Below are 15,215 nucleotides of genomic sequence, written 5' to 3' on the forward strand. Positions count from 1 at the left end.
TTTGTACTTATCTAGTAGTGATATGATTGATTTGTGCTTGTAGAGAGTACCCAAAACGTAAGTAAGATTGATTCATGCTTTTGCAGTTTGTACTTATTTAGCTATCCGGTTGGGGTCTGCTTTTCTACAGCGGTTACAAACTCTTCACCGGAGACAAAAAGGAGGTTATACTTATACACTCATTGGTTCTATTACTATACCGCTCATTTGCTGCATCATACTTCGTTCTTATTTATTCCTCTTCTTCACTTTGCAGCAGCCTGTAAATGCTAATGCTACGCAATGAGAATGAAGTACATATCTAATAAATGGAGCTCTGTTTCTGATGAATTTACGATTAAACTAGTTTCTCCTATCCTCTTTGCCTGGTGACGACGACTTGGTGGTCTATATGTTAAACCCAACTTGTTTGTTAGCAAGGTTAATGATAATAATACAAAGTACTTTACATCACCTTTTGTTTGGGATTCCATTTGGTAACTGTGTTCGAAATAAGAGCTCAGGGCCTTTTGGGTATTAAGAAAATGTCTCTTTCCATGTCCCATCTCCTAAATCACAGACCGTAGTAGCTGTGCCATTGACAACTTCGTCTCACAAAGCTGTCAACAGCTAATAAAATAAAGGGTAACAACAAAATATTAATAACACTTTTATGTTTTTTTCTCTGCCACTAGCCAAAAATCAAGACATGCACTAAACTCAGGCATGCTCGTCTGCATGTTCTTCTTGGAAATCAACTTTTTTTTTCCTACTTTTTTTCAATTTGCTCCATTCACAACCATGAAGATAAGATAAATAAGTTTGGAATTTTAGGATTCAGTTATTAAATGCAACGAACGAAGTCTGAGACACTTTTTTTTTCTTAGTTGACTGCCTTCTTCAAGCTTTCACATTGCTGGTGAAGTCGACACAAGTCTGGCAGGTACAATCTGAGAAACGGCATAACTCGCAGCCAAAACAGACGCAGGATGTGCAGCCTTTGCAAGTAGGTGAACGTGTGCAGCCTCTGTACACCTTCCTGCTCCCTCTCTCTTCCTCCCCCTCGCATGTTATCCTGCAACCACCACACCCATTCATTATTATAATACCATCATTTGCACACAACTTAGAACACATACGAGGAATTAACGAAACCTACTTGTCGTATGGAAAATCTGAGCATTTCCAGTTTGGATCGGCCATTGCATTGTGGTGCACGCGGCATTCGTCTCTGCTCCTCAACCTGAATCTCCTCTCTTTCCCGCAATCGTTGCATCCAACAAACTCATCTCTGTGGCAAACTTTTCCACCCTGTGATTTGTTTGATCTGCTGCACTTCTTTGATGCTTCATTGTAGTATTTGAGCAGTACTGTCTTTGACAATGGAACCTTTTCACCTCCCATGATAACCCACACATTGTTCTTCCACTTTCTAGCCGTTTCTCTTCCAGAATGCTTCTCAAACGCAGCTGGTGTCAACTTGTCTACAATCATGGAATCAAAACTGTTCAAGTCAGTCAGATCACTTTTTTCGAAAGATAACTCCAAATGTGCATCCATAGGTGAAAAGCTAGAGATGGGTTTGGTAGCAACAGGAACTAGTGGCAATGAGGTTGCATCAAGCTTTGAAATCAGAGGTATACACGTATGCACAACTAAGAGAAGCATATCGTATGTCAATAAAGCTACCATTCTGCCAATAACAAAGAGACGCAAGAGCATTACAGTAACACAGACGGCCTAAACATAACAGTAAAGCAAATCAAGGACCGATCTACTACACATCATCGACCGTGAATGTTATCAAACGTTATCCAAAGACATGGTAGCTAGTTTAACTGCTAAGAAAGAAAAGAGCAGTCTTGTTGATAAAGATGTAATCATGCTAAAGACCTTAACTTTACAAGCCCATTGTAATATTAGCTAGGCAGAGACCAACCAGCACCACCTAAAGAACACAATGAAGAGAGAAAGGCCAAAGCTTTCTTAAATGTTAGAAGACAAGTCAAGAGAAAAACGAGAGGCATCAAAGTTTTAATCTTTACACACATTCACATGTAACATGCACAGAAATCAAAACCCATTTCCCCAAAACCATCAGAAAGACACACGAGAAAGAGACGGAAGAAAGAAAAAGAGAGAGAGACCTTCATCGCAGCCAGGTGTGCATTCACAGGTGATTTCAAGGTCTCCGCTTGGGAAAACCCTAAGTCTAGCAACAGCATCGCCGTATCGGTGACTGGTACAACCACACATGACCTCAACGTAATCGCCACCAACATTGACCCCACTCATCTCCTGTAGCTCCTCTTGCTTGAACAACATCGACCCACATTGTACCTCTTCCTCGTTCGCCATCACTTCTCTCTCTGAGATTCTATCTCCCTATAAGCGTATGAGAAAAAGGAGAGAGAGAAGGAAGAGGAAGGGGGTTAGAATTAGTAGATGAGAGAAGAATGAAAGGCCTCGTTTTGGGGTATAAAAGGAAAGCCCTAAAGGAGCACGCATCTCAAAAGCCGCTTAAGAGAGAGAGAGATCTGATAATATATCAAAGCAAAAAAAAAAGCTTATTAAGGGCTTTTCGGGAGAAGAGAAGAGAGAGAAATAAATAAGAAAAGAGTGCGCCTTTGTGTTTAAGCCAAAGCCTCCCCCTTTGGCTTTCTCTTTGCCTTGTGGATTTTGGGGTTATAGAGAGAAGAATACAAAAGGATGTGGAACTAGCTGGCCAACAAAACAAAACTCGTGGGGCATGGGACCTTTGGATTATACTATATACTATTTTATTTTATAGTATTTTGTTTATACAGGGCTATGTATAGTAGTAGTATCAATATATATATCACCTACATAACAGTGTAGGTGATGAGAGAGAATGTAGATGGCTGATAAGAGCAGATTCAGAACAGAGGCGGTGGTGGTGGGTGAGAGAGAGATAGAGAGAGAGAGAGGCTTTGATAAGACACAAGAGAGAAGAAAGAAGTTGAGGAATAGGGTTGTGTCAAGTGTTTCAGGTCCTCTTTTGATTTTATAATGTCATAACTCCTTTTTTTTCGTTTGTACTTACTTCTTCTCACCTTCTTCTTGATTTTGTAATTTGAAAGTCCTTTTTTTTTTTTTTTTCTTTCCTTTCTCTCTTTGAGGTTCTGCAAATTCTTGGGCTCTACTACCCTTCCATCAGGATTCATGGGTTACCGAGTCATCATTTCTCCCCCTATTGGCTATTTTATATATATAAAAGTTGAGGATTTGTATAAAGTTTGGTTCTTTAATTGAAAAAAAAAAAGAGTTAATCAAGCTTGTTGTCTATAAAACAACTAGTAAACCAAGTACATGACGACGACGTCATTGACATCTATGTCTGTTTAGGTATTCTGTAATGCGCTCTAACCCCAATGTCATATCTATATTTGTAATGTATATGTCTGTGTTCGAGGAACTCATTTTTTAAATATAGATGGAGACTAGTGTTAATATGTAGACTATATGAATTGTATGTATATGGTATAGTATGTTGTTATTATCTCAAGTACATAATGGATGGGGTTGCACACAAAAAAAACATAATGTACATACAATATAATGGTTAGATAAAAAATGTCGCCAAACAAAAAGGAAGACAATGAAATAATCTTTTTTGAGGGACATGAACATAAATAAGTTGTTCATCAAAACATTTGTTGTCTAACATTTAAGACTCTAATAAGTAGGAGTAGGAGTAGGAGTAGTACTTCTTCCTTCCTTGAATTCCTAGTTGTTTCCCAAAAATATGTGGCGGATGGGAATGAACTTATGGAGGAGTCTCAAAGCATTTATTTCCTGACAAATAAATGGGCTTGGGTTTTACAAAATTTATGAGCCTTGGCCTTTTCTGATTTCTACTTTCTTGGTTTTCCTTACTAATATTGCTACTCAATCTCTTTGTTTGATTTGTTGAGAATTCGAGTAATGAATTTTAAAATCCGACTTATGTGTGTTTAACCTTATAGTTGAACTTCTCATATTTCTTTTTTTTGGCATATTTAAAATAATGTTATACATAGCTGAATATTTTATTTAGTTTGCAGCAACAATGTTATTTGTTAGGTCCTTTCCATTTCAAGTTTTGGTAAACACAAAAACCAACAACGGATTGGTCCGTTCTTGTTTCAAAAATGAGGTAAGAAATGATGGCCAGTTCAGTTCTTATCTAATTCTTATAAGTATGACCCAAGTTTACGTACTTCATAACATGTCATTGTCCGTGGCAATCGGTATGTCCTGGTTGTGTGGTTAATTTGTCCCAACTATGATGGGTCACTATCAAGCGAGATATTTGTCCATCCTGCATACTTTTTTTGAATATTTTTTAAGCCTCTTTACACCAAAACAAAACAAAACAAAGCACTAGCGTTCTTTTGTCTTTACAATATGAACGAGACAAATATAAGATTCGAGCTTAATGGGTCTGAGCTGATTCAGAATTTCAGATACTAAAATCTTATAATATTGCGGCTTAAAATATAATTAAAAAACGAAATAACACTTGAAAAAAGCATAATGGATCCCAGAGTGAGTCTGGGCCGCCATAATGAAAATAGGCCCATTAAGAATAATTAACCAGTATTTACATCTCGAGAGAGTGAAGTAAGAGTTAGTGAAAGAAGAGGAGAGAGACACATTCATTAATTACTAAAAAAAAGTGTAGTAAGAAAAATGGGATGCTGCTTTAGTACCGGAAAAGTCACAGCTCCACCACCAGTCACCGCCGCCGCCGTTCAGATTCCTCCACCCATTGAAGAAGAATCCGTGAAAGAAGTCGTGGTTCAGACAGTATCTGTCTCCGTCCCCGTACCTGTCACAGTTCCGGACATCGTTCCCTCCGCACCTGCTGAAGTTATCTCAGATTCAGAACCTGAACTTCCTCATCCTCTCTCACCACCTCCAGCTCCGGAGATCTCTCAAAGCAAGTCAGACATTTGCAGCGTCTCTGTCTCTCACAGCTACTCAACCGCTACTACTGCTACAGCTGCTTCTATCCTCGAAGACGACGCTCTCAGCAAACCCCACCGTCCTCTTCCTCCTCCTTCTTCTTCTACCTCTCGCCGCAACAGGCCTGACAGAGTCCTCAGATCTCCAGGAGATAGACATTCTCCCCAAGGTGGGAAACAGCTCCGTCCTAGGTTAGTCCGAGAGAGACAGTCTCGTCAACCAAACCCTACTCACAACCGGCGAAATGCAGATTCAGGTCCACTCCCACGGAGCGGGTTATCCGATAACCACCCGAGGCGTCGCTCACAGTCTCCAGCCACTCGTGCCCCGAGTGCTGCAAGGAGAAGCCCCATGAAGAAACGAGTTGGAGCTCATGAGAAAGACGGAGCAACAACAGAGGTAAAGAAGGAAGAAGAAGTTGAGGTAAAGAAGGAAGAAGATGGAGAAGCTGTGAAAGACCCTGAAGTATCAATGGAATGCTTCATCTTTCTCTGATGAATCTCTTCTTCTCACTAATTTCATCATTTAACTCTGATGTGATTGATTGATCTTAGTTTTTTTTCTTTCTTTCCCCTGTTTTGATTTGTAAATTGCGGAATGTATCATATAACCAAATCTTTTGCGGATCTTTTCCTTTTTTGTTTGTTTATTGTTCATTGACTAGTAAAAGTAAAAGGAGAAGCCTACGCACAACGCTTCACAAATTCCATGGCTTTATTTTATGGAGATTGCTGCTCTTTTTCTTTGCTCTGAGATAAGCAGACACAGAGACAGAGAACACTGTTCTGTTTATCACTCACTCGACTACATAAAGACTTGTCTTTTTTGCTTCATAAAGAAAAAAAAAAAGTCCTAAATAAGAGTAACCACTAGTGGTAAAAATCAAGAAGGTCTTGGTTTTGAGAAAGAGCTGCTTGATGATGAGGACTGAGGACATGGCTTAGCAATGAACGTTGGGATATCTTCTCCAGGCATCAATACTGATATCTCTCTCTTACATACATCCATCTACATACATACAAAACACAAAAGATTATAATACTACATGACATCATCATCCCACACAAAAGACAACTAGTGTGTAGACAAATCCTCTTAACATATACTACTATCTTATTTTCCTACTCTGCGTGTATATATATATTCAAACCTCGTTGCATGAATCAAGGGGTTTTGTATCCCCATAGAATAATTATACATTTAATGTAATCCTTTTTTTGGACTTTGCAATATTTTGTAAGATACGACAAAAAAAGAGCTTCCTCCTCCAGCATAAACCCTGCTAAATAAATCGCCATCTGCATATTTATACACACTAATCAAGCAAATCCTGACTACTTACAGAGTTCATCGAACTTATTCTATGCATCGGCAAGATTATTTTATCTTAATTTCACCACTTAACATAGTTATTTGGGATGATCACCTCATTAGATGCAAAGATAAACGAATGATCAGTTTGTTCACTTGAGTAAAGAGACTTTTAAGTAAAAATCAACACAACCAAAAACGTAGGCTAAAAAAGTGAAAGAAGAGAGTTGAGTGGGAAAGTGAAGAACCTTGGGGGAAGAAAAAGGAGGAAGCTTTGAGTCGAGAGGTGGTAATGTAGGAGTTTGCTTAAAGAAAACAAACTTCTCGAAGATAGCCATTAAGACGAAGAGACAGATTAAAACTGCGGTTGCCACCAAACAAAACGGTAAAGCACTCACCGATCTCTTAAAAGGTCCTTCTCCTTCTCCCTCCGCTGCTAGAGGAGCCTCCGTTCCTAACTTACGATGGTCGTATCCGCCGCTCATTTTTTAAACTTGAATGAGAATACTAGCTAGTGAAAACAGAGGAAGAAGTTAGAAAGAAGATTATTGCCAAAGTTCTCACATTACTATTTCTATTAGTTGACTAGTCAACAACAACACTCAACATTTCTTACTACATTCGTATTTAGGGCTTTATTCTTTGATGATGGGCCTTCCCTAAATGGGCCTATCTTGCTCAAGTTATAAATATCTCATAATACACGAGGGACGAGTCGATCGCAGAAGAAGAGCAGAGCAAATCTCTCGGAATCCCGCGAAAACTTGATCGGCGTATATCATCACGGAGACAATGGTGAAGATTGTGCTTTGTGCCCATTGATGAGGATGAGATAGAGGGAAAGAAGAAGATGAAGATGAAACACCGAAACCATGGATCCACGAACTTCTTCGTGTTCGTTGATTACATTTTCCTCTTTATATTTTTCTGCTTCCTTTGTTTCATCATCTTCAAGGTATTGGGTGTGTGAGAACCAACCTTTCATTTCCTTTGGTTTGATCATGGTGATCTTGTGGGCAAATCATTTTTTTGGTTTGACGCTATGAACACGGAAACTTCTATTCGCATCCCTCTGTCCATAATCTCATTGTCTTGTTTTGTTGTCAGAGTAATACATTTTTGGTTACAATTTTCATTGGTTTTGGTAATGCTGCGATGATTTTTGTGAATTTCATTTCTTCTTTTATCAACTTACAAATCTTTACACTCTGTTAAAGGGATTATTTCTTTTTTTTTTTGTTACTTTTGAACCAACTCATATTTTGTAACAAAAATGATTTGATTAGAGAGACTGTAACCTCGTATAAGGACTAAGGAGTATAGGTATATATATATATTTCAACTTTGTTTGTCTACATTTCTTCCTCTTCTCGATCTATTCGTTTCTGGCTCAAAAATATTTGCAGCAATGTGGAGTCATTACATTTTATTTCGTAATTATCTCATTATTTTTAGATAGTATATGAGCAAAAAGCTCTGGAGTTCAATCAATACAATATTTCTTTCTTTCTTAAGTAGAGAAAGAGAGAGAGAGAGATCACAACGATATGAAATGACTAGTAGATTTATAATGTATACCAGAAGAAGGTATCTAGCAGATGCTTATATTTGTTGACAGGTTGAAGAAAAAACTCATGGTTGAGGCATTGGTGGAACTTGATCTTCCATTGAACTCGGACTGCGAGATTTATATCCAGTGTTTGAGGCAAAACGACTAGGAGGAGTTGGATAAGAGGTGGTTGGGGCAGCAGCAAGGGGATCTTTGTAAGGAAGGAACGGTAGCTTAGGTGTGGGAGGCTTCAAGAACCTTCCAAAACCAGGAATGAGACCAGATGGTTGGGGCACCATGTTCACTAGAAAGTCTGAATGTTTGCTCTCACTAGGAGCGGGGGAGTCGGAAATGTAACGCATTCCGCTCACTTGCTCTGTATACCCAAGAAGCACGCTTACCAGAACAATTGTGGCTGTCAGTGTTTTCAGGGTAGAAGCCATTGTGTTGTGGTAGTAGATGATAAAGATAAGAAGAGCTTCAATGTTTGGTTTGTGGAGGGAAGAAGGTTGTGAGAGTTGTGTGTATTATAGACTAGAGTGAAATGGTTCAAGCTAATTATGGGTACATTAAACGAACCGTAAACAAAGTGCATTATTTGTTAAAGAGAGAGCATAAAAAGTCTGGTGGCATCTTTAGTATTGGCGGTGAGTTAAATGCATGATGAATGATCAGTCATCCCATTCCCCAAAAATGCCTAAATTAGTAATTTTTGGTTGTGTAAACCCAAACTGATGGGCTATTAAACTGTGTGCAAGTACAACCAGGTCGCTGTCTTCTCTCTCTGCAGATTTATTTGGCTTTCACTTACAAAAAAAATAACCGAAGAATGAGTCAGCGAGACGACGGCTTCCACTTTGAAAGAGTTTGATCTGTTTTCTTTTTCTTTTGTTCATTCAAAGTTGGTAAAAGAAAATGCAACCTTCAACTACTTTGACCTCTTCTATAGTTTTCGTCTCGGATTAAATATTTTTTCTTCTTTATGTTTTTTGTTTATTACATTTCACGTACGGCTCATTAATTTTACAGTTGTTATTAGAAGTAGAAAAGAAACTCAATAAAAGTCAAAGAGTCTTATCCGTACTTTTTATTATCCCCAATTCCCCATGTCTTACTATTTGAATGTGTCAAACACTCAAACTTGTATTGTTAAGTATTTTGTTTTAACCAATTGTTTGGTTTACAGCATTTGCCGACTGATCTTGTCACACATGTCCTTTATTTATGTTAATGATTCTTTTAACACCATATGAATTATATAAAAAGAAAAAAGGACATGAATGAGTCATTGACCTTGTTTCTCTGTTTTTCCTTAGAGTATTGTTATGTGATCGATCCAGTTTGAGGATGTGTCCTAAAGAAGAAGACTTTATTAGGGATCTCGCTCTGTTTTAGTCACCGAAACAATAAACTCAAATCTCATCCGACAAAGTTAGAGAAACGAACATATTAAAATGTAAATGAAAATAAATGGAGAAGGTGGAGAGTTGTGAGAAGGACAGGTGAATCTACCAATAATCTCCTGCCTTAGAAGAATGGGTCACATGGAGTTTTGGCTTTCTATATATTAAACCTATTTCCCAACTCTATTTTTTTCTCTCAAAGTAGATACATTTACTTTTACCATTTCTCAAAACAGAGTCCCGTTGTCGTTTTTTTTTTTTTTTCATAAAAACGTTTGTCTCTTTTCGTTCAGTCTTTTGCGGGATCTCTCGGTTTCTGACATTGCCGTGAAAGTCTCAAATGCTTGTCTAATAAAGCAAACATTTTTTTGTCCGAAAACTGAGCTCTTTGATACGTACAGAGAAAGAGAATCCCGCAAAACTCTCTCCTCTCTCTCTCCTTCTCTTCTCTGTTTTTGTGGGTAGAGTTTTTGGTTCTTTTCTTGGATCATAATGGGTTTTGATGAATCCAACCTAGACCGATTCCTACGCTGCACTACACCTATCGTCCCTTCTCGTTCCCTCCCAAAGGTTCACACTTTTTTCTTCTTCTTCTTCAAACAATTCTCTGAAAGATCTGACTGACATTGTGTGTTTGAGTTTGGCAGACACAGATCAAGAACCTGAATCCTCTGTGGTACCCGTTGGAGAGCGAGAGCGTGGAGTACTTCAGGTTGAGCGACTTCTGGGATTGTTTCGACGAGTGGAGCGCTTACGGTGCAGGTGTCCCCATTGTCTCGGAAACGGACGAGACATTGGTCCAGTACTATGTTCCTTACCTCTCTGCAATCCAGATTTTCACCTCTCATTCTGTTCTCAGTGCTTTAAGGTAATGATCATTTATGCCATTTTCAGAAACATAAAAACAAGTTTTTATGAATCTAAGATGTTGCTGCGATGAAATGATGATTGAGGGAGAACACAGAATCTGGGGATTCAGGGAGCGAGACATGTAGCGAGGAGTGGAGATGGGAAGGATGTTCTTCTTCAGAGGAAGGGTTTGATCATCAAGAACCTCTTGATCGCCTTGGTTACTCTTACTTGCAGTATTTCGAGAGATGTACACCTTACTCCAGAGTCCCTCTCATGGATAAGGTTTTGATTCTTTCCTTGGAGTTGAATCTTTAAGTACTTTCTTGATCATTTTTAAAATGTTATATGAAGTCTTTGTCTGCTTTCAGATCAAAGAATTGGGAGAAAGACATGCAGGGTTATGGTCATTGAGAAGTGTTGATCTGTCTCCTGCTAGTTGGATGGCTGTTGCTTGGTCTGACTTTTTCTTCTCTGTGTGGTTTTCAAAAAACAAAGTTAAGGTTAATGTTTTTCAAATGGTGATGGTGTTAAATTATATACGTAGGTATCCAATATATCACATCCCCATGAATAGAAACATAAAGGACTTGTCTACTTGCTTCCTCACTTACCACACGCTTTCTTCATCTTTCCAAGGTGCGTTTTCACTTTCCTCTTGGATGTGTATTAACGTATAGTACAATCATGTCTAAAGTCCCATGGCATTGAAACAGATGTGAAGAAAGAGGAGAGGAAGAGGATAAGTGTGAGTGCATTTGGGATGGCCACTTACAAGATGCAAGGGAGGCTATGGGACAATGATAGATTGCTTTGCCTTAAAAGCGTAGCAGATTCTTGGCTAAAGCAGCTAAGGGTCCACCACCATGACTTCACCTACTTCACCACTACTCCTCATTACTGATACATTAGTGTTTTAGATTCATACTTGGTTAACAATCTAGTTTTTGTTGTTTAAGAGTAGCACATATCAATAATGTTGGATGTCATTTGGGACTATTTGGAAATAATAGACATTGACTTTTTCATCAAAATGTTTTTTTAATCTTAAGTTTGGTTTGGGGGTCTGATTGATGATGATGGGCTCAATACATTTACTAATATTTTGTGGCTTAAACGCAAGTTCCCTTGATTTTGGTGGTTCTTTTATGAACAACTTGCTAATTTTTTTTCATAATGAAAAAGAAAGTTACACATACCTATAGAAGTTAGAACGGTCATAACATTCATGATATAACACGGCAAATGTATTTAATGGACTAGCACTAAGTCTCTAGTCTCTCTAAAACTTTGTACCATATACATATTTGTTAACAAGTATCTAGAGTATTCTACAACAATAATGTTATAAGATATTTACTACTTGGTATTGTTTATTGGTTTATAGATTGTTTCTCAAGATAACTCCAGATCATGTTATGGTTTCTTTTGGATTTTTGTCCAAATTTGAGTAAATTTATTACTGGCCCTTAATTAAGTTTGTTCCGCGATCAAATTAATTTCCGTATATTTTACGAACATAGATGATTACTTATCTGAAGGAGTTATTTGCATTTTTTTATGGAATTAGACAAATTAATAGCTTTGTGTAATTTTTTTTGCTACTTTGTGTTAATCCCATGGAATATTAAAACTTGTTATAGCACGTTCTGATTGACCTAAACTGAAGTGTGTTGTCCAAATAAAAAACGTACTTGTGGAAATATCTATAGATGATAATTGATTAAAACAATAATGCGTAATAATTTTTGAATAATAAAAGAACGTTATATGTACTATGTGTATATATATTTATTTTAAAAAATGATTTAAAACTGTTGTAGTGGCATTGTTTTGGTCAATCATTTGTTTTAGTATTGGTAAAATATTTCGAAGATATACGTTTCGATGCAAATTCAATGTCAGTGGCCCATGAGTCTCTTAAGGTCGAAATAGGTTTTATTTGGTATATAGATTTTTATATCCATGTACGTTATACTAAAATTCGGTGCAAGTTTAGATTGATGAATTTTGGGTCAGTTTGGTTCGATTTCGATTTTATTTTATATAGATACGCACGTGATGAGATAATATGTTGAAATTAGTTACCAAAAAAGAATGATTTTGTCTAACAGATGAAGTTCCTCTAAGTTTGTTTTTTTTCAAACATGGTCGGTCTTGTGAGAGTATCTTTTTGAGAGGGGAGGTGGGAATAATAATAACCAAAAACATCACAATAGAAAGTGAAAGATGAGTTTGACCAATCACCGACCCGAAAGATTGAAGAAAACTATAATAATTAGGTACTACTACGTTGGGTTGGTTGTCAGCAAATGGGGTTTACTCTTCTTATTGAGGATATTATCCTTTAGCCGCGGCTAGCCGACCATTACACCACCAACATCAATTCTTTTTCCATTTACAATTTGCATAAAACCTCCATAATAAAACTCTTAAGAAAATTATCAATTTTTTTTTTTTTTTTTCACAGTCTAATCTTATCTTTTAAGCTTGTAACTTGTAAGTGGTGGTGGCCTTTATGAAACTAATTAGATAAGTGGAAGGAGAGATAGGAACTTGGAAGCATGAACTAATGAATGTGTTCACCGTCCAAAAAAACAGAGGATGCCACGTACTCGTACGGACGTGAATGTTTTTTTTCTTTCTTCATCTATGCGCGTTGTATTCTTATGTGTCAATCAATATCACATTTTCTTTTTTTTTTAAACGCTAATTTCTCAACTTCCAATTGGCCAATGAATTGGAGTGAAAGCAAAGGAATAACCCCAAAAAGATAGTATTGAATAGTCAATAACTAAATACATAAATACAAAAGCGGTTGACAAACAAAAAATAAATATCTAATCTTGCCCTCATATATAAACCAATGGTAGAGTCGTCCCTCTCTTAGCAATAAGAACAAAACCACACAATATTCTCTGTTTCTCTTCTCTCAAAGTTTTATTTCTTCCACTGCTCTCTGTTTTGACAATTTTTTTTTTATATACAATCGTGTAAGCTAAGGTACCAGAAGTGAAGCAGGTATGGACTTTGATGAGGAGCTAAATCTTTGTATTACTAAAGGTAAAAGTATTGATCATTCTTTAGGAGAAGCTTCCTCCACGTCTCCGAGATCTATGAAGAAGATGAAGAGTCCTCCTAATCGACCTAAACCTTATCTCCAGTCCTCTTCTTCTCCTTATTCGTTGGGGGCTTTCCCTTTTTATCTCGATCCGACAATGCAAAATCAACAACACCAATTCGGATCATACGTTCCGGTTGAGCAACAATATGACCCGACAATGCAAAGTCAGAAGCAAATGATATCGTTTAGTCCTCAACAACAACAACAGCAGTACCAGCAGCAGCAGTATCTGGCCAGGTATTGGAGGGACACATTGAATCTGAGCCCAAGAGGAAGAATGATGATGATGAACCAAGAAAGTGTTCAACCCTCCAGCGCAACCAAGCTTTACAGAGGAGTGAGACAACGTCAATGGGGAAAATGGGTCGCAGAGATCCGTAAGCCACGAAGCAGGGCACGTCTTTGGCTCGGTACTTTTGATACAGCTGAGGAAGCTGCCATGGCCTACGACCGCCAAGCTTTCAAGCTGAGGGGTCATAACGCAACGCTTAACTTTCCCGAGCACTTCGTGAATATGGAAAACGAGCTGCATGATTCAAACTCTTCGCCGCATCAGAAACAAGATGAAACGCCACAGCCAAGCGAGGTTAACTTGGAAAGCAAGGAAGTAGCAGTGGCTGATAATGAGAGAGAGGAAGGCATGGCTGAAGCGTGGTACAATGCAGTCACATCAGGATGGGGTCCTGAAAGTGCCCTTTGGGATGATTTGGNTTGGCTCGGTACTTTTGATACAGCTGAGGAAGCTGCCATGGCCTACGACCGCCAAGCTTTCAAGCTGAGGGGTCATAACGCAACGCTTAATTTTCCCGAGCATTTCGTGAATATGGAAAACGAGGTGCATGATTCAAACTCTTCGCCGCATCAGAAACAAGATGAAACGCCACAGCCAAGCGAGGTTAACTTGGAAAGCAAGGAAGTAGCAGTGGCTGATAATGAGAGAGAGGAAGGCATGGCTGAAGCGTGGTACAATGCAGTCACATCAGGATGGGGTCCTGAAAGTGCCCTTTGGGATGATTTGGACAGTTCTCATCAGTTTTCAGAAAGCTCATCTTCTTCTTCTTCTTCTTCTCTTTCTTGTCCCATGAGGCCTTTCTTTTGAAAAAGGTTCTAAGCCCACATTGTAGGTTTTTAGTTTAGGTTTTTGTGCTCATTGGCATTTGGATGGAGACAGTTTTGGTGATCTCCCACTCCACACATGACACATCAGTTATTATATATCTCTACTTTCTCCCTATATATCCATTGTTATCATTAGTCTTAATATATATGTGTGTATGAGTGTTTAATTATGACTACATACATAGATGTCCTCTTTGTTCATCGAGTTTGTTTGTTTATCTATAATTTTACAAGTTGACACCGTCAAATATTCTCCAGAGTTTATATTCATTGACCTCTGCCTATCATGGAAGATATTTGTGCATCTCTGATTGTGTCTTAGAGCGTCTCCAAGAAGTGCACTCTGGGGAGGCTAGGGCAAGTGAAACCTCCAAAAGAACTAGAGAGGGTTGGATTTTAATGAGCAAGAAACAAGACCCAAAAGTTTTAAGACCAACAATCATTAATGTATGCTCTGCTCTCCCTTCCTGTGAATTCATCTTGGCTTTTCTTGGGTCAAAATTGATTTGAAACCGAACCGTTGGACGTAAAAGTAAAACCAACATTATTTGTTTGAGAGAACCGGATCTGTTTTCTTTGGACAACATTTTTTTTGGTTGAAAAAAGATTAATAGGGTAATAGTTTTCTCTCTAAAATTACAAATAGCTTTTTTCAATATTAGAAAATAGGATTTCTTTTTTTTTTTGGTGACGAGGAAGAGTAAATTTCTTTTATTTGTTTATTTTACAAATAAGAATTTTCTTCATTTTTTTTTTTCACAACAATGTAAATAAATAGTCTCTCTGATTAGTGATTATAAAATACTCTCTCATGGTAGTAATAGACCCAAGCTTGAGATAAAAAATTAATTTGAAAAAGGATAACTAGAAAAATCATGGAAAGTTACTACGATTATGTAACAAAACCAGGTTA

At 37.8% G+C, this 15,215-nt stretch overlaps 6 protein-coding genes across 8 annotated transcripts; 3 read left to right on the plus strand and 3 right to left on the minus strand.

The window, feature by feature from the left end:
- LOC104730535 (protein ULTRAPETALA 1-like) lies at positions 788–2,653 on the minus strand. Its single transcript, XM_010449715.2, has 3 exons — positions 2,127–2,653; positions 1,139–1,463; positions 788–1,054 (listed from the first exon to the last, which is right to left on the minus strand). Exons 1-3 carry the CDS (start codon positions 2,335–2,337, stop codon positions 880–882), a joined length of 711 nt encoding a protein of 236 aa, XP_010448017.1. The 5' UTR covers positions 2,338–2,653; the 3' UTR covers positions 788–879.
- Positions 4,599–5,575, plus strand: LOC104730536 (proline-rich receptor-like protein kinase PERK2). Its single transcript, XM_010449716.2, has one exon. The coding sequence runs from the start codon at positions 4,672–4,674 to the stop codon at positions 5,440–5,442; it is 771 nt and encodes a 256-aa protein (XP_010448018.1). The 5' UTR covers positions 4,599–4,671; the 3' UTR covers positions 5,443–5,575.
- On the minus strand, positions 5,661–6,774 carry LOC104730537. Its single transcript, XM_010449717.2, has 2 exons — positions 6,507–6,774; positions 5,661–5,955 (listed from the first exon to the last, which is right to left on the minus strand). The coding sequence occupies exons 1-2, from the start codon at positions 6,741–6,743 to the stop codon at positions 5,830–5,832; spliced, it is 363 nt and encodes a 120-aa protein (XP_010448019.1). The 5' UTR covers positions 6,744–6,774; the 3' UTR covers positions 5,661–5,829.
- Positions 7,683–8,341, minus strand: LOC104730538 (putative cell wall protein). The gene has a single exon (XM_010449718.2). It carries the CDS (start codon positions 8,248–8,250, stop codon positions 7,891–7,893), a length of 360 nt encoding a protein of 119 aa, XP_010448020.1. The 5' UTR covers positions 8,251–8,341; the 3' UTR covers positions 7,683–7,890.
- Positions 9,238–11,129, plus strand: LOC104730539. Its single transcript, XM_010449720.1, has 6 exons — positions 9,238–9,780; positions 9,858–10,078; positions 10,164–10,344; positions 10,431–10,516; positions 10,607–10,698; positions 10,776–11,129. The coding sequence occupies exons 1-6, from the start codon at positions 9,703–9,705 to the stop codon at positions 10,961–10,963; spliced, it is 846 nt and encodes a 281-aa protein (XP_010448022.1). The 5' UTR covers positions 9,238–9,702; the 3' UTR covers positions 10,964–11,129.
- On the plus strand, positions 12,940–14,550 carry LOC104730540 (ethylene-responsive transcription factor ERF054-like). 3 transcript variants are annotated; one of them, XM_010449721.2, is made up of 2 exons: positions 12,940–13,889; positions 14,199–14,550. In XM_010449721.2, exons 1-2 carry the CDS (start codon positions 13,083–13,085, stop codon positions 14,280–14,282), a joined length of 891 nt encoding a protein of 296 aa, XP_010448023.1. In that variant the 5' UTR covers positions 12,940–13,082; the 3' UTR covers positions 14,283–14,550. The 3 variants fall into 3 exon arrangements, with proteins under 3 accessions (XP_010448023.1, XP_010448024.1, XP_010448025.1); XM_010449722.2 differs by having other exon boundaries at positions 12,940–13,585; positions 13,895–14,550; XM_010449723.1 differs by having other exon boundaries at positions 12,975–13,769; positions 14,079–14,550.

This window comes from Camelina sativa, chromosome 12 (genome assembly GCF_000633955.1).
Source record: "Camelina sativa cultivar DH55 chromosome 12, Cs, whole genome shotgun sequence".
Classification (NCBI taxonomy): domain Eukaryota; kingdom Viridiplantae; phylum Streptophyta; class Magnoliopsida; order Brassicales; family Brassicaceae; genus Camelina; species Camelina sativa.

Coding starts and splice junctions, on each gene's coding strand:
- LOC104730538 (XM_010449718.2), bottom strand. CDS start 8,250: ATGGCTTCTACCCTGAAAACACTGACAGCCACAATTGTTCTGGTAAGC.
- LOC104730537 (XM_010449717.2), bottom strand. CDS start 6,743: ATGAGCGGCGGATACGACCATCGTAAGTTAGGAACGGAGGCTCCTCTA. Junction 5,956..6,506: donor CTCCTTTTTCTTCCCCCAAG/GTTCTTCACTTT, acceptor GTATGTATGTAG/ATGGATGTATGTAAGAGAGA.
- LOC104730535 (XM_010449715.2), bottom strand. CDS start 2,337: ATGGCGAACGAGGAAGAGGTACAATGTGGGTCGATGTTGTTCAAGCAA. Junction 1,464..2,126: donor CACACCTGGCTGCGATGAAG/GTCTCTCTCTCT, acceptor CCATGATTGTAG/ACAAGTTGACACCAGCTGCG. Junction 1,055..1,138: donor TCAGATTTTCCATACGACAA/GTAGGTTTCGTT, acceptor TGGTGGTTGCAG/GATAACATGCGAGGGGGAGG.
- LOC104730539 (XM_010449720.1), top strand. CDS start 9,703: ATGGGTTTTGATGAATCCAACCTAGACCGATTCCTACGCTGCACTACA. Junction 10,345..10,430: donor GAGTCCCTCTCATGGATAAG/GTTTTGATTCTT, acceptor GTCTGCTTTCAG/ATCAAAGAATTGGGAGAAAG. Junction 10,699..10,775: donor GCTTTCTTCATCTTTCCAAG/GTGCGTTTTCAC, acceptor GCATTGAAACAG/ATGTGAAGAAAGAGGAGAGG.
- LOC104730540 (XM_010449721.2), top strand. CDS start 13,083: ATGGACTTTGATGAGGAGCTAAATCTTTGTATTACTAAAGGTAAAAGT.
- LOC104730536 (XM_010449716.2), top strand. CDS start 4,672: ATGGGATGCTGCTTTAGTACCGGAAAAGTCACAGCTCCACCACCAGTC.